Here is a 26,453-nt window from a genome sequence, read left to right on the forward strand (position 1 = left end):
TTTCTCTGTCTGTGTTTCCTTGGGTGTATGTGCAAGTTTGAGTTTGTGTGTGTGTCCATTGTCTATTCCTTTTTAGGACATTTTGACCTTACTACTGATTATTCACATCTTTCTACAGACTTTGAGACTAATAACCTTTCCGGAAGTCACCAATCTACCATTTAACCTTTAAATTATTGTTTAGGCAGTTCAGGGCCCTTCCTTTTAGCCACTGCATGCTGTTGTCATCATTTAGTTGGCATCTTCCTTTACAAAAATATAATCAGAACTCCATATTTTGTTTTCTAAATCTCCTTTTTTTTTTTTTTTTTTTTTTTTTACAAAACTGTAGTTTACCTCATTACTTGTCAGGTCAATGTAAACAAGTGCTGAGTGTCTGTTTGGGTGTCTGTGTCTGAGTGTGTTTCTTTGCGTGCCTGCTAGAGTGTCTATAGGTGAATCCTTATGTGTGAGTGTGTGTGTGTTTCACACCTCTTCTCAAAAAATGCCCCTTGGCAAAAAAGTGAGAGTAGATGAAAAAACTCATAAAAAGTATAGGGCAGAACAGAAAATGGACAGAGATAAAGATAGTCTAACAAGCACATGATTAATTATTAAAAGTGGCCATGTCCATATTTTCATTAAGACCAAATAGAGTCAGTGTGCATAGCTTTCAGATCCAAAAGGTTTTCCTTTGTCTCAAACGCATGAACCTGTTAGCCCCCCAAAATTTGGATATAAATTCAATCTGGGTGATTTGAATTGCATTTTTATCTCCTTCATGTAAACATTGTACATGTCTTGGTACACTATGTTTAATTAGTCTATTATCAATATTCCTACAATGTTCTCCCCATCGTTTCTTGATGGGTCTACAGGTGCGACCCACATACTGTTGGCCACAAATGCAGTCAAGTAAATATATCACTAATTGTGTGTCACAGGTTATACAGAAATTAATTTCAAAGCATTCACCTGTACTTTAGGATTTCAAATCTTCTAATCCACCTACCACAAATGGACATAAACCACATAGCTTATTTCCACATTTAAAAAAAACCTTTTTTGCCCAAATTCATAATAGAATTAATACCTCTTTTGTGGGATTAGACATAAAAGGATTGTAGCTATTATTCTCCACTTTTCTAGTTACCACTTTACTGGGTGCTATCTTATTTTGGGTGGGAGCTCTAGTAAACGTACAAATAGGTGTTTTGCCCAAAATGTTTTAAAACACATGATCATAAGTCAAAATGGGTCAATGTTTTTTGAAAATGTTTCTAATGGTGTTGTTATTGTATTTAGTAATGAAACGAGGATTGTACCTTTCATTTACTGATCTAGAAGTATTACTATTTTTGTTTTGTGAGAGTAATTCACCCCTTTCCATGGTTTTGGATCTAGACAGACCTTCATTAATTAAATCGATAGGGTAATTTTTCTCCAGAAGTTTCTCTTTTAATATACAAGATTTTTCTTCAAAAACCTTTGATTCAGAGAAGTTTCTTCTAATTCTGCAAAATTGATGGAAGAAATATTCCTTTTCCAAGGTAAATAATGATTGCTTTTATAGTTTAAATAACTATTGCTATCCACCTCCTTAAAGAACATTTTGGTATCTATGTTTCCATCAGCATCCCAATAAAAGACAAGATCCAAAAATTCCAAATCATTTGTTTTCATGTTTGCTGTAAAAGACAGACCCATCTCATTGGCATTCAGATGGTCTACAAACAACTGCGGTAGATTAAGATCACCCTCCCAAATGAAGATCAAATCGTCGATATAACAACTGTAGAACACCAGGTTTGCCCCAAATTCAGAAGAATAAATGTATTTCTCCTCAAAAGCACCCATAAAAAGGTTTGCAAAACTTGGGGCAAACCTAGTGCCCATCTCTGTACCTTTGATCTGTAGAAAAAAATGCTCTTGATAAATAAAATAATTATATTGAAGTACAAATGTAATCGCTTCTAGCAAAAAACAATTCTGTTTAGTAGGCATGAATATATCTTGGTCTAAAATGATTCGACCACTTTGATACCCAATGTATGATGAATATTTGAATAAAGATCAGAGACATCACAAGATACCCATACTAGATCTCTGTTTTCTTTCTTTATATTGGACACCTTAGAGATCAGATCTGTAGAATCTCTTATGTACGAAGGAAACATGACCACCATCTTTTTTAGATGTTGATTTATATTGGGAAATATTGTAAGTTACATTACCTATGCCTGATATAATAGGCCTGCCTTTCTATATCATGCATGAGGAATGGTAAAAAGGTTATTTTAAAATTAATATTGTTTCTGACTAATGACATTATGATCTGGGCTGCATATGACATCCAATCACCAAAGGCTCATTAGTTAGATTCAACTGACAATCACGTTTTGCGCTATAGAGGGTAGTTAACGAACGCAACAAAAGTTGCATTATTCCACCCTCTATAGTGCTGCCATTACGAGTTTTTAAAAAGCCGGCTTGTGCATGTGATATGGTTGCGTTGAGCTCCATACCACACAAAATACAAGCGCTGATTTGACGTGCTCGTGCACGCTTTCTCCATAGACCTCAATGGGGAGAGAGTGTTAGAAAAACACCTGCGGTCGCGGAATAAAAAAGCTCTGTAATACAGCCCCATTGATGTCTATGGGGAAAAAAGTTAAGTTTAAACCTAACACTCTAACATAAACCCGAGTCTAAACACCCCTAATCTGCTGCCACCGACATCACTAACACCTACATAATGTTATTAACCCCTAATCTGCCACTCCCGATATCGCCGCCACCAAAATAAATCTATAAACCCCTAATCTGCAGTTCCCGACATCGCTGCGACTATACTAAAGTTATTAACCCCTATTCCCCTGCACCCCAACATCGCCCACACTATAATAAATCTATTAACCCCTATTCCGCCACTCCCTGACATTGCCGCCTCTAAATAAAGTTTTTAACCACTAAGCCTCCCACATCACTTCCACTAAATAAACCCATTAACCCCTAAACTGCCAGCCCCCCACATCTAAACAACCTTAATTAAACTATATTAACCCCTAAACCTAACTGTAACCCTAACACCCCCTAACTTTAACATAATTAAAATAGAGCAAAATTAAAGTTACAATTACCCCTAATCTGCAGTTCCCGACATCGCTGCGACTATACTAAAGTTATTAACCCCTATTCCCCTGCACCCCAACATCGCCCACACTATAATAAATCTATTAACCCCTATTCCGCCACTCCCTGACATTGCCGCCTCTAAATAAAGTTTTTAACCACTAAGCCTCCCACATCACTTCCACTAAATAAACCCATTAACCCCTAAACTGCCAGCCCCCCACATCTAAACAACCTTAATTAAACTATATTAACCCCTAAACCTAACTGTAACCCTAACACCCCCTAACTTTAACATAATTAAAATAGAGCAAAATTAAAGTTACAATTATTAACTAAATGATACCTATTTAAAACTAAATACAAATTTACCTGTGAAATAAAACCTAATCTAGCTACAATATAACTAATAGTTATATTGTAGCTAGCTTAGGTTTTATTTTTATTTCACAGGTAAGTTTGTATTTATTTTAACTAGGTAGACTAGTTAGTAAATAGTTATTAACTATTTACTAACTACCTAGTTAAAATAAATAAAAACGTACCTGTAAAATAAAACCTAAACTGCCTTACACTAAAAACTACCATTACAAAAACATAAAAAAACACTAAAATTACAAAAAATAAAAAACCTACCATTACAAAAAATATCAAACGAAATTATCCAAAACAATAAAAATTATTCCTATTCTAATACCTGTTTAAAAAAAAAAAACACCCCAAAATAAAAAACCCTAATCTATAATATACTACCAAGGGCCCTTAAAAGGGCCTTTTGTAGGGCATTGCCCTAAAGAAATCAGCTGTTTTTCTACAAAAGAAACCCCCCTCCCTAATAGTATACAAAACCCCACCCCTCAAACCCACAAAATAAAAATAAAGTAAAACCTAATCTACTGATTGCCCTGAAAAGAGCATTTGTATGGGCATTGCCCCTAAAAGGGCATTTAGCTCTTTTGCTGCCCATTAAAAATAAAAAATGGCTATTCTAAAAAAAAAAAAAAAAACACCCCAAAATGAAATAAAAAAAGCATTACACAAAATAAACGAATTATCCAAAATAATAACAATTATTCCTATTCTAATACCCATTTTAAAAAAGGATTGCGTTTTGGGTATAGTGTAGACGGTAAGCGCAAAATTTTCCTATACTACTACTCTAATTTTTATATCTCCTTCCAAGATATAACATGTACAAATATTTTACAGACTAATTCTAGAGGGCGCTATAAGCTAATAGGTTTTCCCTAATAATAAATGAAAATAAAAATATATATTAATGATTATGGGTATGTTGGATATTTAACCCTTATGTTAGTAATAATATGGGAATGGTTAATCTAATTGAGAGGATATTTAGGGCTCTATTTAACAAGCTCCGAAAGGAGCCTGATGGCCCCTGTTTCTGGCAAGTCTTCAGACTCGCCAGAAACAGCAGTTATAAAGCAGCGGTCACAAAGACTGCTGCTCCATAACCTGTCCGCCTGCGCTGAGCAGGCGGACACACATCGCCACAATACAACCCGATCGAGTACGATCGGGTTGATTGACACCCCCCTGCTTTTGGCCCATTGGCCGCAAGTCTGCAGGGGGCGGCGTTGCACCAGCAGCTCTTGTGAGCTGCTGGTGCAATGCTGAATACGGTGAGCGTATTGCTCGCCGTATTCAGCGAGGTCTGGCGGACCTGATCCGCAGTGTCAGATCAGGTCCGCCAGACCTTGATAAATATGCCCCATAATCTCAAATTTGATGGTGTTTTATAAGTTTTTAGATATCATAAAATCTGTCAATCTGTTTATACCTCTTAATTTACATTGAGAGACCACAATGTCATACCTTGGTGAAATAAATAATAAATAATTAAAAAATAATAAATAATAATAAAATATTAAAAAAATAATAAAATAATAATAAAAAAAAAAGAATTAGTCTGTAAACCCCATTTTAAAAAAACCACCCAAAATAAAAGAACCCTAATCTATAATAAACTACCAATAGCCCTTAAAAGGGCTTTTTGTAGGGCATTGCCCTAAAGAAATCAGCTCTTTTTTCGAAAGAAAAATACAAAGATCCACTAACATTACAAACCCCCACCCAAACCCACAAAATAAAAATAAAAACTATCTAAAAAACCTAATCTACCCATTGCCCGGAAAAGGGCATTTGTATGGGCATTGCCCTTAAAAGGGCATTCAGTTCTTTTTCTTGCCCTTAAAAAGGCATTTAGCTCTTTTAAGAAATGCCCAAACCCTAATCTAAAAAACCCACCACAAAAAACCTAGCACTAACCCCTCTTTAGGTAGTCACAGTGGCTGAAGTCCCGCTTGAACGATATACATCCCGGTGGCTCAATCTTCATCCATTGCCGGACCGGCATCTTCTTCATCCCTGCGGAGGCGGAGCGGTCGATGCGCGGAGGCGGAGGTCCAGGCGCAGGTCCAAGGTGGAGGTCCAAGGCTGAGGTCCAGGCAGAGTTCCATCGATCCGACGTGGAGGTCCTCTTCATGCGATCATCTGCCGCACACTGAGGATTCATATGTAAGGTACCCCTTTTATACTGGGGGTACCATTGCATTCCTATTAGCTGAAATTTTTGAATCAGCCAATAGGAATTAGGGCTGCTAAAATCCTATTGGCTGTTCAAATCAGCCAATAGGATTTAAGCAGCTCTCATTTCTATTGGCTGTTCAAATCAGCCGATAGGATTTAAGCAACTCTCATTCCTATTGGCTGATTAAAAGGGCATTTCTCTGCATATATAAAAAGAGAAAATTAAAAAATCAAAATGTAAAAATATGGCCACCTTTTTGATCCACCTTTTTTAAAAATATAAAAAACTTGTTAAAAAGCGAGTATTAAACAGATATCAAAAAAGCCTATTTTGACCGGTTAAAAAGATATATCTTTATGAAATTGACATGGGAGTGTAGTTTATAAATCACTGTTGTTTTGATCACTGTCTCTGGTATGAAAATGATTGTCTCTGATGTAATATTTGACACCAATATAAGTTGCAACTATATTACTTTCATATGCTGATAAGTGATACAAAGTATAATTCCTTTTTGTAGATGATATAGCTAATTACGTTCTATAACAAAGAACTGCAGGAAAAAAAAGGTTTTACCTTGATTTTCAGGTGGAGACTGCGTCCTGATTGACACCGATATAGTACAGAGTAATTTACCTTTACTCACGGACTTTCTACAACTGTCGACCTTTCGGTACAGAGTATTTTACTCCTAGCTACGGATATTATCCGCTTGCTGGTGTTTGCTGCCTGGATAATCCCTCTCTGATCTTGGTTCCACTTACGATGTTCCACTGGGACGCCAGCTGTGTCTTTAAACTTGCCGCTATGCTCTTTTTAAAGCCGGCTCCTGCCGATAACTGCTGGTTGGTCCTTTAACACCACGTGGTTGTGGTGACCAATAGAACGGTAACTTATCCAGCTGATCCTTTGCGGGTAAAGAAACAGGTAGTCTCTATATCTCGGAAATAACTCTGCGCAGAGATCTTTTCAGACAAAAGGCTCCTGGTTTTGAAAACTTGTATCACTTGTTTCCCATCAACGCGTTTCACAGTAAAAACGTCTTTTTCAAGATGGTTCAGCTCAATCCTGGCAATTCTTATATACACTCACCTACATTTCTATTGGTGGATATCTGTTCCAATTAAATGTGGATTGTTCTCTCTTTTTTTATCAGATACGGTGAAAGTCTTGATAAAGGTGGTATTTTTAACAATGAAGGTGAGATTCATAATAAGGTGGATCTCTTAGTTAGGTGAATATCTTAATAAAGGTGGATTTCATATATTATTATAAACCATGTGATTAGAAAATTATCTACATATTATCCACAAATATGGCATGATTATAAATACAAGTGTATTCTCAAGGTAATGTGAACGGGTTTAAATCCCATTCTGAGTAAAGGTGGATTTCATATATTATTATAAACCATGTTATTCGAAACTCAGAGTAATTTGAATGGGTTTAAATCCCATTATGAATTTAACCCCATAGGATATAGGGTTTTCATTTCAGAATTTTTTTTCTGCCTCTTTTTTTAAATGTTTCTTTCCAAAGACCCCTCCCCACGAGTCCTTTCTTACTTTGCAAATTCCCCAGTATTTGAGATTGTTTGTGTTGTTTTTATAGATCTTTCTAAAATGTTCATAAAGTCTAGTTTCTTCTTTCCCTATTAAATTAAGATGTTCCCTAATTCTTGTTCTTAGGGTTCTACTTGTTTCCCCTAAATATTGTTTCCCACGGCAGCATTGCAATAAATAGATTATCCCTTTATCTGTACATCTTATAGTTGCATTAATGGTGTATTCTTTACCTGTATTTGTAGATTTATAATGTTTTATTTTTCCACTATGTGTACAGGCTTTACAGCTATAACAAGGAAAAAATCCTTGCAGTTTTTTTACCTTTTAATGTTCTCTCTCTGCTTTTAAACTCACTTGGTGCCAATATATTCCTCATGTTTTTAGCTTTTCTGTATATAATAGGTTTATCAGTAATTTTATTGCCCAAAATAGGATCTGATTTAATCAAATGCCAATGTCTGTTTATTATTCTTTCCATTTCTTTATATTGGTAACTATAACTAGTTATATGAATGGGACTTTGATTTTATCATAATTTTTTTTTATACTTAGAGTGTGGTCGTGTTTATTTAAAATCTCTTTATGTTCCATTTTTCTTACTTCTGTGATTGTAAGAAAGAACGACAGTTGGAGAAAGTCCGTGAGTAAAGGTAAATTACTCTGTTCTATATCGGTGTCAATCAGGACGCAGTCTCCGCCCCAAAATCAAGGTAAAACTTTTTTTTCCTGCAGTTCTTTGTTATAGAACGTAATCAGCCATATCATCTACAAAAGAAATTAAACTTTGTATCACTTATCAGCATAAGAAAGTAATATAGTTGCAACTTATATTGGAGTCAAATATTACACTAGAGACAATCCTTTTCATACCAGGGACAGTAATAAAAACAACAGCGATTTATACTACACTTCCATGTCAATTTCATAAAGATATATCTTTTTGACCGGGCAAAATCTGTTTAATACTCGCGTTTTAGTGAGTTTTTTATATTTTTTAAAAAAAGGTGGTTCAAAAATGTGGCCATATTTTTACATTTTGATTTTTAATTTTCTCTGTTTATGCATGCCTCGTCATTGAAAGAACTTTTAATGTATAGATATACTCCTGATTTATTAAAAAATGTTTGTATTTGAAATATTTGTTGCCATTTCTCATATTAACGATCAGAAGAAATACTGGGGCCTATTTATGTAGGTGCAAGCGGATATGATCCGATATTGTGCAACGCCGCCCCCTGCAGATTTGCGGCCAATCAGCCGCTAGCAGGGTGTGTCAATCAACACGATTGTATTAGATTGGGTGGATTTCTGGTGAGTTCTGTACGCCTCCTCAGAGCAGGCGGACAGGTTATGGAGCAGCGGTCTTTAGACCATAACTTGTGTTTCTGGTACTCGCCAGAAACACGGCCCTTCAAGCTCCATTCGGAGCTTGATAAATGGGCCCCATAGCCTTTTCTGTTGCAATAATATAAATTCTCCCTTTTGGGATTGTCAGATTCTTTGTAAATAACATGGGTAGGAACTGTTGTGATTGTTACAATTTTAATACCAACGATCAGAATAAGTATAGACTCTTTCTGTGGTAATAACATAAAATCTGTTTAGGATTTTTAGATTACCCCTAGCCTAGTGTGCTCTTTTCTTTACTTTTCCTTTCTTTAGCTTTCTTGATCTGTGAGTGCAAGCAGGTCGTTCTAATAGAGCACTTAGGGGTTTGTTGAGAGCTACTCTTTTCTGTTTTTTGTTACTCAGTGCAGCTGTTCTCTAGTAATAGCTAAAAGGGTTTAGGAAAGTCAAAAATAAACGTGCATGATTCAAATAGAGCCGGTCATTTTAAGACACTTTTAAATTAACTTCTATTTTCAAATGTGCTTCGTTCTCATTGTATCCCATTTTGAAAAATAATATGCACATAACCTACACTAGTGGGAGCTGCTGCTGATCGGTGTTTGCACACATTTGTATCCCTGTGATTGGCTAACTAGATGTGTTCAGCTGGCTACCAATTGTGCAATGCTGTTCCTTCAGCAAAGTATAACAAGAGAATTAAGAAAATGTGATAAAATAAGTAAATTGGAAAGTTGTTTAAAATTGAATGTTCTATCCAAATCATGAAAGAAAATGTTGGGGTTTCCTGTCCCTTTAAATTACCCTTTATGAGAGCCACTATAGCATAATAATGATACAGCATCAAATGTTTGTTGTGATTGTGCATTGCAGCTCACTCTGCTCCCTCACAGACCTTTCTTTTTGTCCATTCCTAAAATCAGACGTACAACAATTCATTTGAGATGATCAATAAATATTTCTTTCGCATTACTGAGTTAACCTTCTATTGTGCTCTGTCCCTAACTTCTGCTGAACACCTTAAAAAATAAACCTTACTGCTTCTGTCCTAAACACCCAATCATAATTTAACTCTAATCATGACCTCCTCTGCCATAAAAAGTAATGACCTCCTGAAAAAAAGCCCTGATGCTCCCCACTGCAATTATTCCAAACCATGATCTTCGCACTGCAATTATTGCAAACCATGATCTTCGCACTGCAATTATCCCAAACCATGATCTTCGCACTGCAATTATCCCAAACCATGATCTTCCGCACTGCAATTATCCCAAACCATGATCTTCCGCACTGCAATTATCCCAAACCATGATCTTCCGCACTGCAATTATTCCAAACCATGATCTTCCGCACTGCAATTATTACAAACCATGATCTTCCGCACTGCAAGAATTCTAATTATGCTAATCAGGATCACCTGACTGTAAATAATCCTAAAACTCCCCTATAACAATTATCTCTAACTGTGACTTCTCCTCCCATTGCACTGCTCTTACCTCTAACTTCTGCATTGCAATATCTGTTTCATTCTCTTTGTATGCTTTTATGAAAACTATACCTAGGTAGGATCAAAAGCTGCTGATTGGTGGCTGCACATAAATGCCTCTTGTTATTGGCTTTCAGCTAGCTCCCAGTAGTGCATTGCTGCTCATTCAACAAAGGATACCAAGAGAATGAAGCAAATTGGAAAGTTGTTTAAAATTGTATTCTCTATTGGAATCATAAAAGAAAACAATTTGGGTTTCACATCCCATAAATATTAAAGCACATTACAATTAAAAATATGTAAAAAAACAATCCTGCTCATAAGAACAGACTCTCTTGTATAAATGGAAGATATATAGAGGGCGACTCCTAGTGCAGATCAGTTAGCATTGAATTCTCCCACTCACAACTCCCCTTGGAAGAATACTCACACAGTGGGAAGCACACTATAGTGCTAATGAAGCCTGCTGGGTATATTGCAGTGGCCCAGCGCACATATACACTCTGGTAATGAACAGTTCCAAGGTTTTTTGCAGGATGTTCCAATAAAACAATAGGAGACTTCAGTGGATAAAAGGAACTTTATAAAAATCAATGAATCATATAAAAACAGTCAGTAAAACACACTACGCGTTTCTCAGAGTTAACCACTCTGTTTCCTCAGGCAAGTAATTAATTAAGTAAGATTATTACTTGCCTGAGGAAACAGAGAGGTTAACTCTGAGAAACGCGTAGCGTGTTTTACTGACTGTTTTTATATGATTCATTGATTTTTATAAAGTTCCTTTTATCCACTGAAGTCTCCTATTGTTTTATTGGAACATCCTGCAAAAAACCTTGGAACTGTTCATTACCAGAGTGTATATGTGCGCTGGGCCACTGCAATATACCCAGCAGGCTTCATTAGCACTATAGTGTGCTTCCCACTGTGTGAGTATTCTTCCAAGGGGAGTTGTTAGTGGGAGAATTTAAAGCTAACTGATCTGCACTAGGAGTCGCCCTCTATATATCTTCCATTTCTACAGATTGCCATAACAATTTGACAGGAGGAGCTGCCCTGCCATCTGGTGCACAGTCAACTGGGACACTGCTGAGTTCCCAGAGCGTTTACCTTGGCATTATCTTTGCCTTCACAATTTGTGAGTATAAAATTTATATCTGATTATATCTGTCCAGTTCTATATTGGCTACACTAGGAGGCGCCCTTTCTCTTTTTGTCTCAGACTCTCTTGTATGTCCAACACCACATTCTGACTTAACAGGAGGATTCCTCTTCTATTTATAGATTTTAAAACATTTTTTTTTTTTTAACAAATCAGGACTGTTAACTGCTTGCCCTCTCTGCTGATTGGTAATGTCGTTAACCGAAGGATTGGTGGGTAAAACCTTTTTACAATTCATCCAATCACAATCCTGATAAGTAAAAAATGATTTAGCAATCAAGATTGTCATTAAAATAGAGAAGGAACAACTAGGAGCATTTAAATTGATATTTAAAGGTGTAATCTAAAGCTGCTGGCAGAAGAGCCTAAACACCTCAGGAACAGCAAGAAAAATTAGTTAGTTTTTTAATATTTAATTTTAAAACTGCTTCCAATTTTATCTTAAACTGAAGTGGGGCTCAGGTGCTGGTTCAGTTCCTGATGGGGGTGTTACATAGGGCTTACATTTAGTGGTGTCGATTGTTATCAGGGTTCACATATAAGAGGTTAATATCAGTGGTAAAGGGGTTGTAGTGGGGCCATGTGGAGGTGAGATTGGGTGGGCTGTGTATAAAGTAAGGGGGATTGTGATGGGCAAGATTGTGGTTAGGTTATTGCTGTGGGAGGGATGGCGGTAAGTGGTTGGGTCATGGGAGAGTTAACAGTGGTGGGAGGGATCAGGAAACTACAGTTAGTGTTTTTTTTTAAGTGGGGGAGGTTGTTTGGTAAATTTAGTGTCAGTAGAGAGTTAGACTCTTACCCACATCAGATCAAAATCCTGACCCTGCAGCCCCTCCTCTGTTAGCCACATAACCACATCAGACCAGGCCCCTGGCCCTGCAGCCCCTCCTCTGTTAGCCACATAACCACATCAGACCAGGCCCCTGGACCTGCAGCCCCTCCTCTGTTAGCCACATAACCACATCAGACCAGGCCCCTGGCCCTGCAGCCCCTCCTCTGTTAGCCACATAACCACATTAGATCAGACCCCAGGCCCTGCAGCCCCTCCTCTGTTAGCCACATAACCACATCAGACCAGGCCCCTGGCCCTGCAGCCCCTCCTCTGTTAGCCACATAACCACATCAGACCAAGCCCCTGGCCCTGCAGCCCCTCCTCTGTTAGCCACATAACCACATCAGACCAGGCCCCTGGCCCTTCAGCCCCCGGTTAGCCATATAACCACATCAAATCAAATTCCTGGCCCTGCAAACCCTCTTTCAGCCTCTTATCTTAAAGGGACATGAAACACAATTTTTTTTCTTTCATGATATAGAAAGAGCATGCAATTTTAAACAACTTTCTAATTAACTTATATTATATAATTTGTTTTATTCTCTTGATATTCTTTGCTGAAAAGCATATCTAGATAGTCTCAGTAGCTGCTGATTGGTTGCTGCACTTAGAAGCCTCATGTGATTGGCTCACCCATGTGCATTTTTTTTCTTCAACTAAGGATCTCTAAAAAATGAAGCAAAATAAACAATAGAAGTAAATTGGAAAGTTGTTTAAATTTGTATTCTCTATCTGAATCATGAAAGAAACATTTTGGGTTTAGTGTCCCTTTAACCCCTTAATGACAACTGACGTACCAGGTACGTCATGCAAAAACTAACTGTTAATGACAATAGACGTACCTGGTACGTCAGTTGTCTAACAGAGTGCTGGAAGTGATCACAATCGCTTCCAGCAGCTCTGAGGGTATTGCAGTGATGCCTCGATATGGAGGCATCCTGCAATACCCCTTTACAAGCCTCCGATGCAGAGAGAGCCACTCTGTGGCCCTCTCTGCACCGGTAGCGATGGTACCGATGGTGCTGTTGTCCGGGTGGGAGGAGGGAGCGTGCGCGTGCGTGTGCGCATTAGCCACACTGACACCAATGAAGGAAGGAAGGAAGGAAGGGGAAAACAAAGTTATTTTTATTTTTTTTACATATAAAAGGATCTGGGAGGGGGAGGGGTGGGGGTATTGTGGGGGGGGGCTGCTACACTACAGAAATAATTAAAAATAAAAGTTATAAATAAAATTAAAATACTTTGGTTTGTGGGGCCAAACTGGGTACTGGCAGACAGCTGCCAGTACCCAAGATGGCGGTAATTAGGTAGGGGAGAGGGTTAGAGAGCTGGAGGGGGGGATCAGGGAGGTTGGTGCTAAGGCAGGGGTCCATCACAACTAAAATATTTTATTATTTTTATTTAAAAAAAAAAAAAAAAACTCTTTTATTTAGTACTGGCAGACTTTCTGCCAGTACTTAAGATGGCGGGAACAATTGTGGGGTGGTGGAGGGAAGAGAGCTGTTTGGGAGGGATCAGGGGGTGGGATGTGTCAGGTGGGAGGCTGATCTCTAAAATTAACCCTGCAAGCTCCCTACAAGCTCCCTAATTAACCCCTTCACTGCTGGGCATAATTCACGTGAGGTGCGCAGCAGCATTTAGCGGCCTTCTAATTACCAAAAAGCAATGCCAAAGCCATATAAGTCTGCTATTTCTGAACAAAGGGGATCCCAGAGAAGCTTTTACAACAATTTCTGCCATAATTGCACAAACTGTTTGTAAATAATTTCAGTGAGAAACCTAAAATTGTGAAAAATGTAAAAAAAAAATTTTATTTGCTCGCATTTGGCGGTGAAATGGTGGCATAAAATATACCAAAATGGGCCTAGATCAATACTTGGAGTTATCTACTACACTAAAGCTAAAATTAACCCTACAAGCTCCCTACAAGCTCCCTAATTAACCCCTTCACTCCTGGGCATAAAACACGTGTGGTGCACAGCGGCATTTAGCGGCCTTCTAATTACCAAAAAGCAACCACAAAGCCATATAAGTCTGTTATTTCTGAAAAAGGGGATCCCAGAGAAGCATTTACAACCATTTATGCCATAATTGCAGAAGCTGTTTGTAAATAATTTCAGTGAGAAACCTAAAGTTTGTGACAAAATTTGTGAAAAAGTGAACTTTTTGTATTTAATCGCATTTGGCGGTGAAATGGTGGCATGAAATATACCAAAATGGGCCTAGATCAATACTTTGGGATGTCTACTAAAAAAAAATATATACATGTCAAGGAATATTCAGGTATTCCTGACAGATATCAGGGTTCCAATGTAACTAGTGCTAATTTTGAATAAAAGTGGTTTGGAAATAGCAAAGTGCTACTTGTATTTATTGCCCTATAACTTACAAAAAAAGTAAAGAACATGTAAACATTGGGTATTTCTAAACTCAGGACAAAATTTATAAACTATTTAGTATGGGTGTTTTTTGGTGGTTGTAGATGTGTAACAGATTTTGGGGGTCAAAGTTAGAAAAAGTGTGTTTTTTCCATTTTTTCCTCATATTTTATATTTTTTTTAGTAAATTATAAGATATGATGAAAATAATGGTATCTTTATAAAGTCCATTTAATGGCGAGAAAAACGGTATATAATATGTGTGGGTACAGTAAATGAGTAAGAGGAGAATTACAGCTAAACACAAACACCGCAGAAATGTAAAAATAGCCATTGTCATTAAGGGTTTAATATGCCCTAGGCCCCCCTGCACATAATGAGCCTGTGCATCGCTAGTGAAGATGAGCTTGGCTCTTACAGTGCCTGATATAGAGAGAGACATGTGACAAGCACTGCACCAAATGTCATGTCACCCCTTAGTGCTGCATACTGAGAGCTGTAAACATCACTCCAAGGCCCAGGTGTATTTGCTTTTTTTTTGTACTAACTTTATTACACAAAACGCTTGCTTTATTACGTTTTCCTTACTTGTCTAATTCCTCTGATATTCTAGGGGTTAGGAGCATTTCAGGTGCTGAGAGAACCTCAGCCATCACATTAGATATAAACAGCTACATCCCAGAAGACACTGTGATAAAGTGGAGCCGAGCTGAGTCTAAACCTGAGAAATATAAGGAGATCTCTGACTCTCACATACAACAAGATTCTCACCCTAACAGTGACGGCAGCTACACAATAAGTCATGTATGTAAGGTCATGAGATTAACAGATCTAGTGAACCCAAGTGACATTTACGTTAAAGCTGTGGTGGAGCACAAGATACTAAAGTGTACAACGGAGCTGAACGTCTTACGCAGAGAAGGTAAAACATTTTATATTTGTACAGAACCTTTATTGTCTGCAGTAATTTACTTTAGTAGATAAAAGTGAAACCTCACAACAATAAGCAATTCCCTGCTTCAGACTAATTTGTACTAACAACAGACCGGGCTAATTGTCTGTATACCTTGTGTGTAGTTATTTGTAACTGATTAGAAGTTCAATAGAAAGCAAACAAATACTGCAACAGATGTTTATCAACGTAATGTTTTATTTAATTTAGTTTTACAATACAATGCAATTTATATGGTAAAAAATATAATATATGTACTTCTAATAGATCCTGCACAGGATTCTCTAAAGACAAGTTTTACCTTAAAGGGACATAATCCTCATATGATAAATCACTTGAAACTGATATAACTGTAAAGATCTGACAGGAAAATATCACCTGAGCATCTCTATGTAAAAAAGGAAGATATTTTACCTCACAATCTCCTCAGCTCAGCAGAGTAAGTTCTGTGTAAAAAGTTATACTCAGATGCTCCCAGCTGCAGGTAAAATAAAGGAAGAAATTAACAGCAGCCAATCAGCATCAGCAGTGCTGAGGTCATGATCTCTTTTACTGTGATCTCATGAGATTTCACTTAACTCTCATGAGATTTCATTGTAAACTTCCTTAAACTGAATAGGGAAATAAGATGAGAGTGCACGTAAACTCACTCCCTTGCCTGTCCCAGGACAGACATACTGATTTGCTGCCTAAAGCCCTTTACAATGGGGTGTGAATACTTAGGTAAAATATCTTTCTTTTTTACATAGAAATGTTCAGGTGATATTTTCTAGTCTGCTTTTTACAGCTATGCTGCAGCACTTTCAAGTGTTTCAACATTTGTGCATCATGGCCCTTTAAGGGGCGTAACCTACATTCCCGTATGCAAAGGCGAGACACATACATACAGTATTACAGGGGTTGTTACTGCACCACAATATGACAACACTGCAAAAGAGCCATGTGAGGGACTTTGCAAAGGAATTCTTATGGATTTGGATGGGGTTTATTTGTTTATACTGAACTAACATAACTATGTAAACAAGGTTCCTCCCAGTTGTATTAACTACCGAGCATCATCAAAGGTCGGCTGCATAAAACTTATGAGATAAAATAATGTAGTAAAGAAGAATCAGACTGATATTAGTGGAGAATTGAGCTTGTATAAACATATCACAAATATATGTACTGTACATATAGCGGGACCTATTTATTTGTCTCCCAGATGTACAGTGAGACACCTACACTTCAGCAGTTTAGTGTTCGCCACAGTAAATATTGGCAGCCCGTTGCATTGTGAAGTAGCTGGGTGCAATACATTGCCATATTATACATTTTTCTGTTATTTATAAATGTCAATAAAAATTATAAATGTCAATTAAATTAATTACATAATTCAACATAGATTGATTTAAAGGGACAGTACACTGTAAAATAGTTTTTTATATGAATGTATTTTCAATGACTTGTTATACCAGCTGCAGAGTATAACATTTATGAGAAATTGCATTTTCAGGTTTATTTGTGTATATGAAATAGCTGGTTTTGTGCTTTTAAACCACAGCCTATTACAATGGGTTGAGCTTCAGGTAATATCAGATCTCATTACGTTATCACTTTTATGTACACACACTTGCTTCCTTATCTTATATTTGTCTAGAAAATTAAAGCTCAATTCATAGAGAGAACAATGGAAAATTATCATTTTATTACTTAACTATCCTGCACCCCACTGAGAGTGTAATCTCTTCTGCTGGCTGTGTTTACTTAGGCTATTCAATAGAATATACTCCAGTATAGAAACTTTCAGTATAGGTTGGGATACCACAGGCTAAATCGGCTATTTCAAATGCCAAAATAGAGGTAAAGGAGCTACTTGTAAACAATTTAAAACACTCCAGCAGGTAAAATGAATCATTGGGAACAATTTAAAGGGGGGGACATTTTTGGGTGAACTGTCCCTTTAATGATAATTTTTGAAACAAACATTGGAAAAAAAATGTTTGCTTACCTGATAAATTAAAGGGACATGAAATCCAGATTTGTTTTTTCATGATTCAGATACAGCGTTTGATTTTAAACAACTTTCCAATTTACTTCCATTATCTTATATTTTTCTGGTCTCTTGGTATAATTGTTTCTAAAAATTATGCCTAGGTGGGCACAGGAGCTGCTGATTGGTGGCTGCACATATATGCCTTATGTTATTGGCTCACTCAATGTGTTCAGCTAGCTCCCAGTAGAGAATGAAGACAAGTAAATAACAGAAGTAAATTGAAAAGTTGTTTAATATTGTCTGATCTATCAGATTCATGAAATACAATTTTTTTTGGTGTCATTTCCCTTTAAAGCGATGGTAAATCTGGGTGTTTAACAAAGGCTAGAATTTACGATCACTAAAAATAAAATGGAGTTTAAGTCATCAGTTATTAAAAAAGGGCGCTAATCTCGGGGGAGGAGCCAACTATAGAACAGACAAGATGCACAGTTACTGAGCTCCTGAAAGATGAAGTGTTTTGGGGGATTAAATGCAATTTAACGCGATACCTCTGATTTATATACACATATGAGTGAAGCAGCTACTGTTAAGAGCAACCTAACGGGATTTTATATGGATCTAAACAGGTTGTAACGAAAACGTGGAGGTAGTGATTACTGGCCTCACAAAAGCAGCCTGACACACGTAGCACTCGTTACTACACCACCAAGCATGGAGGATTTCTATCTACAGGTACAGGCGCTTCTTGATAACATAGGAGAGAAGATGCATCGAGATTTTGATGACCTCGTAATTGCCTGTAGAACTAAGCCCACAGAGGAAATCACCTCAATTGCTGTAATGGCTGCTAGCATAGACCACACTACGGCCACAGATAAAATGGCGGCTACTAGGCTGGAGTTCACGGAAGAGAACGGAGGTCCTCCCACGGCATGGCAAACTAATTTACCTCCTATAGATGTTTTGTACCGGGAGAGAGCTTGTCCAACAGTGTGGCCTATACAAATAATGGAACCCGATATTCTCACCCTATCTGTGTCAGTTCCAGCTCCCGCAGTCACACACTTGGCTTCTATAGTTACCTTGGGTTCTCCCAGGATGTGCAGACGGACAGATCCAGTTGCTGCTATACAGGGGATCACTCTGTTCAAGCAGATCGGCAAATCGATGTCAGGAAACCCTCGGCAGTGTCAGCCTAGATTTAACCCTCAGGGGGACATTAGTCTACGGACACCTTTGGGGAGTCTGGTCTCATCACTTGGGGAGCTCTGTATCAGTCAACAATTGGGACTTAAAATAAATAAAGCTGGAGTAGGCTAAAGACTAATTTGTACGTAGAACAAGGTAGTGTTTAGCGCTCCCTTCATGACTTTTTTTTTTCTTTTTTTCGGCTATGACTTTGAAGATCTGTGAACTCCAATATACATAAACGCACTCTGATATAAACTGGACTGTATTTAAGTTTTAACTACTCCCCAATAAAAAGAAGAGCTCCCTCTGCTATCACGTAACATTTCTTTTTTTTTTTTAAGGTTCACAGACCTAGTTGCTAGCAACACCTGTTTTATGTGACGTTTGCTATGTTTGTGTATTAGAGGTTTCCCTCACATTTTCTGTTTTATATGTTCCACTGTAAACAGTTGTTTTACAAACCTAGTCATTATTTAAGGGTTGTTTCACACATAGATATAGAATAATATTTATTTTACAAAGATATGACGAGTCCACGGATATCATCCTTACTTGTGGGATTTATCCTCCTACTGACAGGAAGTGGCAAAGAGCACCACAGCAGAGCTGTATATATAGCTCCTCCCTTCCCTCCACCTCTAGTCATTCTCTTTGCCTATGTTAGTACTAGGAAGAGGTAAAGTGAGGTGTTAGTTTAGATTCTTCAATCAAGAAGTTTTTTTATTTTAAAATAGTGCCAGTGAGTGCTATTTTTCTCAGGGAGAAATCGTCAGTCTATTACTTCCCAAAAGGATTGGAGACATCTTATTTTCTGCCCTGATGTTGATGATCTTAGCAAACATTATCTAAGATCCATGATGTTTCCCACAGTGCAGATGAAGGTAGTGTAAGAAAGATCTTCAGTGTGGAGAACGGTGTCTTGCTACAAACAGCATTGAGGTATGTTCAGTCTTTTGTTTCTGGGGAGACTTGATACATCAGAACAGGCTGACATTTTCCCTATATGGGGAGGGGTAAGCAGTATGCACTATCTGTAAGGAAATGGTGTACCTGGAAATCATTTATACTAATGGCCTAAGTATGTAAATATCTTTGAGGCTTATTCAAGGGCTGGACGCTGGGAGTGGCGGTTTGCTTAAGGGCAGTTTATTTTATCACTGGCCTGAGGGAGTAAAGTGTTAAGTTTTCAGGGTATATCAGAGGGCACATGGCATTTTTCAGTGCAACATGTTTGTTTTACTTGCGACCCATGCAGGTCTTAGTCAGGTTGGAGTTACGCCCACGGTGGGCGGGGCCTTTGTTTTCGTGCGCTGAGGACGTGCAGTATCATCCGGATAGTAAAGGAGCAGAATCTGGGGCTCCGGTGGGGCCGAAGTATTCTCAGCCTTTCAAGGGTCTTTAAAGTTTATCCAACAACAGCAGTATATTCCAGGGGCAGGTAGGCACCACAGCAGAGCTGTGGCGTGGTGCAGGGGCCTAATTAAAGTTAATGATTAAATAACTGCTAAAGTCGATATTTTATGTCTCCTTACATATCAGCAAGTGGATGCAATACGGATAGAGTATTTTGGGCACAGTAAACAAATTTTTATTGCCACAAACACATTTATTGCAAATATCAGAAAAATAGTTGCGCTTTTAAAATTTAAAGCCACAGTACAGTTTTTTTGCATTAACATTTTTTGCCTACAATTTGAGTTCAGGGCTCAATATTTTAAGCAAAGAAAGACTATTGTTAATATTGCTAGTCTGTTTAACATGTCTGAATCTGAGGAGGAATCTTCTTGTTCTATGTGTTTAGATGCCACTGTGGAACCTCCTCTGGTTTTTTGTCCCTCGTGTACTGAGAGGGCCTTACAATGTAAAGCACAGATTTTATGTAAAGAAAGTGTGTCTAAGGATGATTCTCAGTCTGAGGAGAATCAAGGTATACCGCCAACTTCTCCCCAAGCATCACAACCATTAACGCCCACCCAAGAGACGCCTGGTTCTTCAACCACGTCTAACTCATTTACTCTGCAGGATATGGCTGCAGTGGTTTTACTCAAATCTTTTCGTGGTTCCCAAAAAAGAGGGCACGTTTCGACCCATTTTAGACCTAAAAAGTCTAAACAAATTTCTCAGAGTCCCATCCTTCAAGATGGAGACTATTCGAACAATTCTGCCATTGGTCCAGTAGGGTCAATATATGACTACCGTGGATTTGAAGGATGCATATCTTCATATTCCCATCCACAAGGATCATCACCAGTTCCTAAGGTTTGCCTTTCTGGACAAACATTTTCAGTTTGTGGCTCTTCCCTTCGGGTTGGCCACAGCACCCAGGATCTTCACGAAGGTTCTAGGGTCCCTTCTGGTGGTTCTCATGCCGCAGGGTATTGCAGTGGCGCCTTATCTGGACGATATTCTGATTCAGGCATCTTACGATCTGACAAAGTCTCATACAGACATGGTTCTGTCCTTCCTGAGGACGCACGGGTGGAAGGTGAATCTAGAAAAGAGTTCACTAATTCCACAGACAAAGGTTCCCTTCTTGGGAACTCTGATAGATTCCATATACATGAAAATTTTCTTGACGGAGGTCAGAAAGTTAAAGATTCTGAATACATGCCGATCCCTTCAGTCCAATCCTCGGCCATCAGTGGCTCAGTGCATGGAGGCGATAGGATTGATGGTGGCAGAAATGGACATTGTTCCTTTTGCTCGTTTTCATCTCAGACCACTACAATTGAGCATGCTCAGGCAGTGGAATGGAGATTATGCAAATTTGTCTCCTCAGATAGACCTGGATCAGGAGACAAGAAACTCTCTTCTTTGGTGGTCGTCGGATCATCTGTCCCAGGGGACGTGCTTCCGCAGACCCTCATGGGTGATAGTGACAACAGACGCCAGTCTACTAGGTTGGGGTGCAGTCTGGAATTCCCTGAAGGCTCAGGGTGTGTGGACTCAGTCAGAGTCTCTACTTCCAATCAATATTCTGGAGTTGAGAGCAATATTCAATGCACTTCAGGCATGGCCTCAGTTGACTTCGGCCAAATTAATTCGCTTTCAGTCGGACAACATCACGACTGTGGTTTACATCAATCATCAAGGGGAAACAAGGAGTCCCTTAGTGATGACAGAAGTATTGAGGATAATTCAATGGGTGGAGGCTCACTCTTGTTATCTGTCAGCAATCTACATCCCAGGAGTGGACAACTGGGAAGTGGACTTCTTGAGCAGACAGACTTTTCATCCGGAGAGTGGGAACTCCATCCGGAGGTCTTTGCCACTCTGATTCTCAGATGGGGCAGACCAGAATTGGATCTGATGGCGTCTTGTCAGAATGCCAAGCTCCCGAGATATGGATCCAGGTCAAGGGATCCTCAGGCCGAACTGACAGATGCCTTGGCAGGGCCTTGGTCGTTCAACCTAGCTTATGTGTTTCCACCGTTTGTTCTCCTTCCCCGTGGCCTCGCAGGACTTGGTATGCCGATCTAGTGGACATGTCCTCTCTGCCACCGTGGAGGCTTCCATTGAGGCAGGACCTTCTCATTCAAGGACCATTTCAACACCCAAATCTAGTTTCTCTGCAACTGAATGCTTGGAGATTGAACGCTTGATTCTATCGAAGCGGGGGTTCTCTAATTCGGTCATTGATACTTTGATTCAGGCACGTAAGCCTGTTACTAGGAAGATATACCATAAGATATGGCGTAAATATCTTTATTGGTGTGAATTCAAGGGTTACTCATGGAGTAGAATTAGGATTCCCAGAATTCTGTCTTTTCTCCAAGAAGGATTGGAGAAAGGGTTGTCGGCAAGTTCTTTAAAGGGACAAATCTCTGCTTTGTCAATTTTACTACACAAACGTTTGGCAGATGTTCCAGACGTTCAGTCTTTTTGTCAGGCTCTGAGCAGAATCAAGCCTGTGTTTAGACCAATTGCTCCACCCTGGAGTTTGAATTTAGTTCTTAATGTTCTTCAAGGGGTTCCGTTTGAACCCATGCATTCCATAGATATTAAGTTATTATCTTGGAAAGTTTTGTTTTTAGTTGCTATTTCTTCTGCTCGTAGAGTTTCTGAGCTTTCAGCGTTACAATGTGACTCGCCTTATCTTATCTTTCATTCTGATAAGGTGGTTCTACGTACCAAACCTGGTTTCCTTCCTAAGGTTGTTTCAAATAAGAATATTAATCAGGAAATTGTGGTTCCTTCATTATGTCCTAATCCTTCTTCTAAGAAGGAGCGTCTGTTGCATAACTTGGACGTGGTCCATGCCCTGAAGTTTTACTTGCAGGCGACTAAAGAATTTCGTCAATCTTCTTCTTTATTTGTTGTTTTTTCTGGAAAGCGTAGGGGCCAGAAAGCTACAGCTACCTCTCTTTCTTTTTGGCTGAAGAGTATCATCCGTCTGGCATATGAGACTGCTGGACAGCAGCCTCCTGAAAGGATTACAGCTCATTCCACTAGGGCTGTGGCTTCCTCATGGGCATTTAAAAACGATGCTGCAGTTGAACAGATTTGCAAGGCTGCAACTTGGTCGTCTCTTCATACTTTTCCAAATTTTCCAAATTTGATACTTTTGCTTCTTCTGAGGCTGGTTTTGGGAGAAAGGTTCTTCAAGCAGTGGTGCCTTCCGTTTAGGTTCCTGTCTTGTCCCTCCCTTTCATCCGTGTCCTATAGCTTTGGTATTGTATCCCACAAGTAAGGATGAAATCCGTGGACTCGTCATATCTTTGTAAAAGAAAAGGAAATGTATGCTTACCTGATAAATTTATTTCTTTTACTAAATTTTTAAGACAGGTATATACTTATTTTTATTAAACTTCAGTCACCTCTACACCTTTTGGCTTTTCCTTTCTCTTCCTAGCTTCGGTCGAATGACTGGAGGTGGAGGGAAGGGAGGAGCTATATATACAGCTCTGCTGTGGTGCTCTTTGCCACTTCCTGTCAGCAGGAGGATAAATCCAACAAGTAAGGATGAAATCCATGGACTCGTCATATTGTAAAAGTCCTGCTGACATTCCGGCTTTCCTTTCTTATTTTTCTCTCTATTAGGGTATGACTTAATACCCAAGCTACTTTATAATTTTGAGAAAATCTCTCAACTTAAATATAAAGTTTGAGGTAACACATTTGCTTAAGAACAATAAATAAGATGTATAAGCCAGGGGCACTGTCAGCAAAAAACAACTCCTTTTGATGGAACAATACAGTCATCTTGTTAATCTGACTGCTCCTGTACAACTTTGAATGTATATCATGTGATGTTTTCTGTTCATTCAATAAAGCTTTATTTAAAAAAAAAAAAAAAAAGTCCTGCTGACATAATTCCAGACACAGGAAAACTTATAATCACATCACTCATTTCTGGAGTCATTTTGAGGGTATACATTAGGTTGTCTTTTCCTATTAACAGCTAATGGTAAAGGGGACCTGTAGCTTAGCTGGCTGAGTTATGGGTTCCAACATATCCCCTATTTACCACAACACACTTCCTATAGTAAACCATTTGGGGTCCAAGAGAACTCCATGCTGTCAGCGGCCGAGACAGCGTGGATAAGTATGTGGTTAAAAATATAGCATGTCTTACACATACATAGTCACATAGGAGTCACGTTAGCTCACCATACAAAGATCTGAGAACTAGGGTTTATATATAACCTGCCCTATGGGTAATTTTAGAGATCTCTTTATAGAGGCTTCATTTTCCATTTTTGCCATGTTTACCTATCTATACTTTACTAACATATAGCTTAATATAGAGCTACTAGAGAAACATCAAAGCTTATAATATATGTACCTGGGCCTACTGATAACTATATTTGAGATTCACTGTGGCCTGATTTATGATCAGATGAATGAGGGATTGCTTTAACTGATCGCAACTGCCATGACGCTTATAATGTTTTAGTAATGTATGGATAACCTTGATGCACTGGTCAGAGTGGTATACTGAGATTCATACTGTAACTTCTCATAATAATATTACTTTCTAGAGCTACCTAGGTTCCTTCATACTACAGAGTGCTACAAATACATGGAGAGAGGCCTCAGCAGTTAATCCTCTCTTTATCACACTAGGTGAAATAACAGAAGGATCATTACTAGTCCCTTTTCACTGGTACACCAAACCTTTATTGAATAATTACTAAAATAACAGATCATCTGGAATTCCCACTTAAATCCCAGAGTATGCTGCCTCCCATACTAATTTATGTATAAAATAACTGTTGCATCATGGGATTGTTTCTTTACCATGTCTGTATATGTGAGGTCTAGTCAGCTATTGTTTTTTATGGTACTGGTAGGCCATAGATTTGTACATGATGACATTATTTTAATGCCTGATCACTGTACTTGGGGAGAGTATTAGATAGAGGTGTACTCTCAGTACTATATATTTTATTCCTAGCCATCTCTAGACACACTCTTATAAGATCATATCCCATACATGTGACCGAAGATTATTGGCACTTATTAGAAGGGTTCTGTTTGGTAGACGGGTCTCTTCAGATGTGAAGTTCGTTCTAAATGTTATTGGGTTACCTTTATCTTCCCCTGTAAATTACTATACCTGATATTTAAACCTGACATGCTTCATTCAAAGTTTATTTAGGAATGGTAATGGGGTCCCTCCTTAAAGATAGAATATCAGCTTTAGTTTTAATCTTACCCACTTCTATCAACCCCACACTTTAATGTTAAGACTCTACAACTTATTCACCCCACAAGCTCCATAAATCATTAAAATACCACTTAGCTAATTTATCTAAGCAATTTAGGACACTAATCTAAACCCTTAAAATCCCCTGACACTTCTTTATCCCCTACAGCTCCTTTATTAGGGCCCCCCCCCCCATTTTTCCCCTCTTTACTGAGGGGCTCTTGCCCACTGAATTCCCCCTCCCCCTCTATACCTTGGCCCAAGAGAGGCAGACACAAAAGCCAACTCCCCACATCTGGTCATCATTAGACTAAAGTGCACCTCCTATATCAATGTGGGGAACATTAATTATAGGAAATAATAAAAAAGGCAGTTTCAGTCCGAACCTTAGTACACACCACATTATGATACAAAATGGTTTTAGTCAATGCCCATTCATTTCATTGTTGTACTTGATCTGATGTAACTGTTATTTATGAACGAAATCTGTATGTTTTATCTACTCATAACTTCAATAAAAAATTGTTATAAAAAAAAAAGGCGCTAAACTCACTCTAACTGTGCCGCTGCACCTCACTAAACTCAGCGGCTCTGGCCACCCATGGCATAGCGATTTACTTCAATGAGGTAACCTCTAAACCAATAACTGTGCGTGTCAGCTGACAGTATTCAGTATGCTAGCATAGATATTGGATTAGAGGTGCAAACGTCACCTCATTGGTAGAAGAATGTTGTGCTGTTAATCACACTGGGTAGCAACATAAATGGATGAAAGATGTACATCAGATTGAACGACAAGGGAACTACTAAGGCATCTATGATTGTTGTCTGAGGATCTCAAGACCTGATACAGCAGGAGGCCAAGAGTTCTGTGTCTGGCATGCTTAAAGATTCAACTCTAACGCCTAGATTTATAGTTCTGCGTTAGCCATCCAAACCAGCGTTAGGGGGTCCCAACGCTGGTTTTTACCGCCCGCTGGAATTTAGAGTCAGTCAGGAAAGGGTCTAACGCTCACTTTCCAGCCATGACTTTTTCATACCGCAGATCCCCCTACGCCAATTGCGTATCTTATCTTTTCAATGGGATCTTTCTAACGCCGGTATTTAGAGTCATGGCTGAAGTGAGCGTTAGAAATCTAACGACAAGACTCCAGCCGCAGAGAAAAACCAGGAGTTAAGAGCTTTCTGGGCTAACGCCGGTTCATAAAGCTCTTAACTACTGTGCTCTAAAGTACACTAACACCCATAAAC

The 26,453-nt window shown here is 38.6% G+C and overlaps 1 protein-coding gene across 4 annotated transcripts in view; it reads left to right on the forward strand.

Moving 5' to 3' along the window:
• The window catches only part of LOC128642024 (uncharacterized), a 141,730-nt gene that overhangs the window by 87,985 nt on the left and 27,292 nt on the right, over positions 1–26,453 (forward strand). For all 4 annotated transcript variants that reach the window (XM_053694660.1, XM_053694664.1, XM_053694662.1 and 1 more), the window contains one exon: positions 15,046–15,354. In XM_053694660.1, the coding sequence (XP_053550635.1) occupies positions 15,046–15,354 (309 nt within the window). The remainder of the gene's footprint in view (positions 1–15,045; positions 15,355–26,453) is intronic.

Source organism: Bombina bombina, chromosome 11 (assembly GCF_027579735.1).
Source record: "Bombina bombina isolate aBomBom1 chromosome 11, aBomBom1.pri, whole genome shotgun sequence".
In the NCBI taxonomy this organism is placed as follows: Eukaryota; Metazoa; Chordata; class Amphibia; order Anura; family Bombinatoridae; genus Bombina; species Bombina bombina.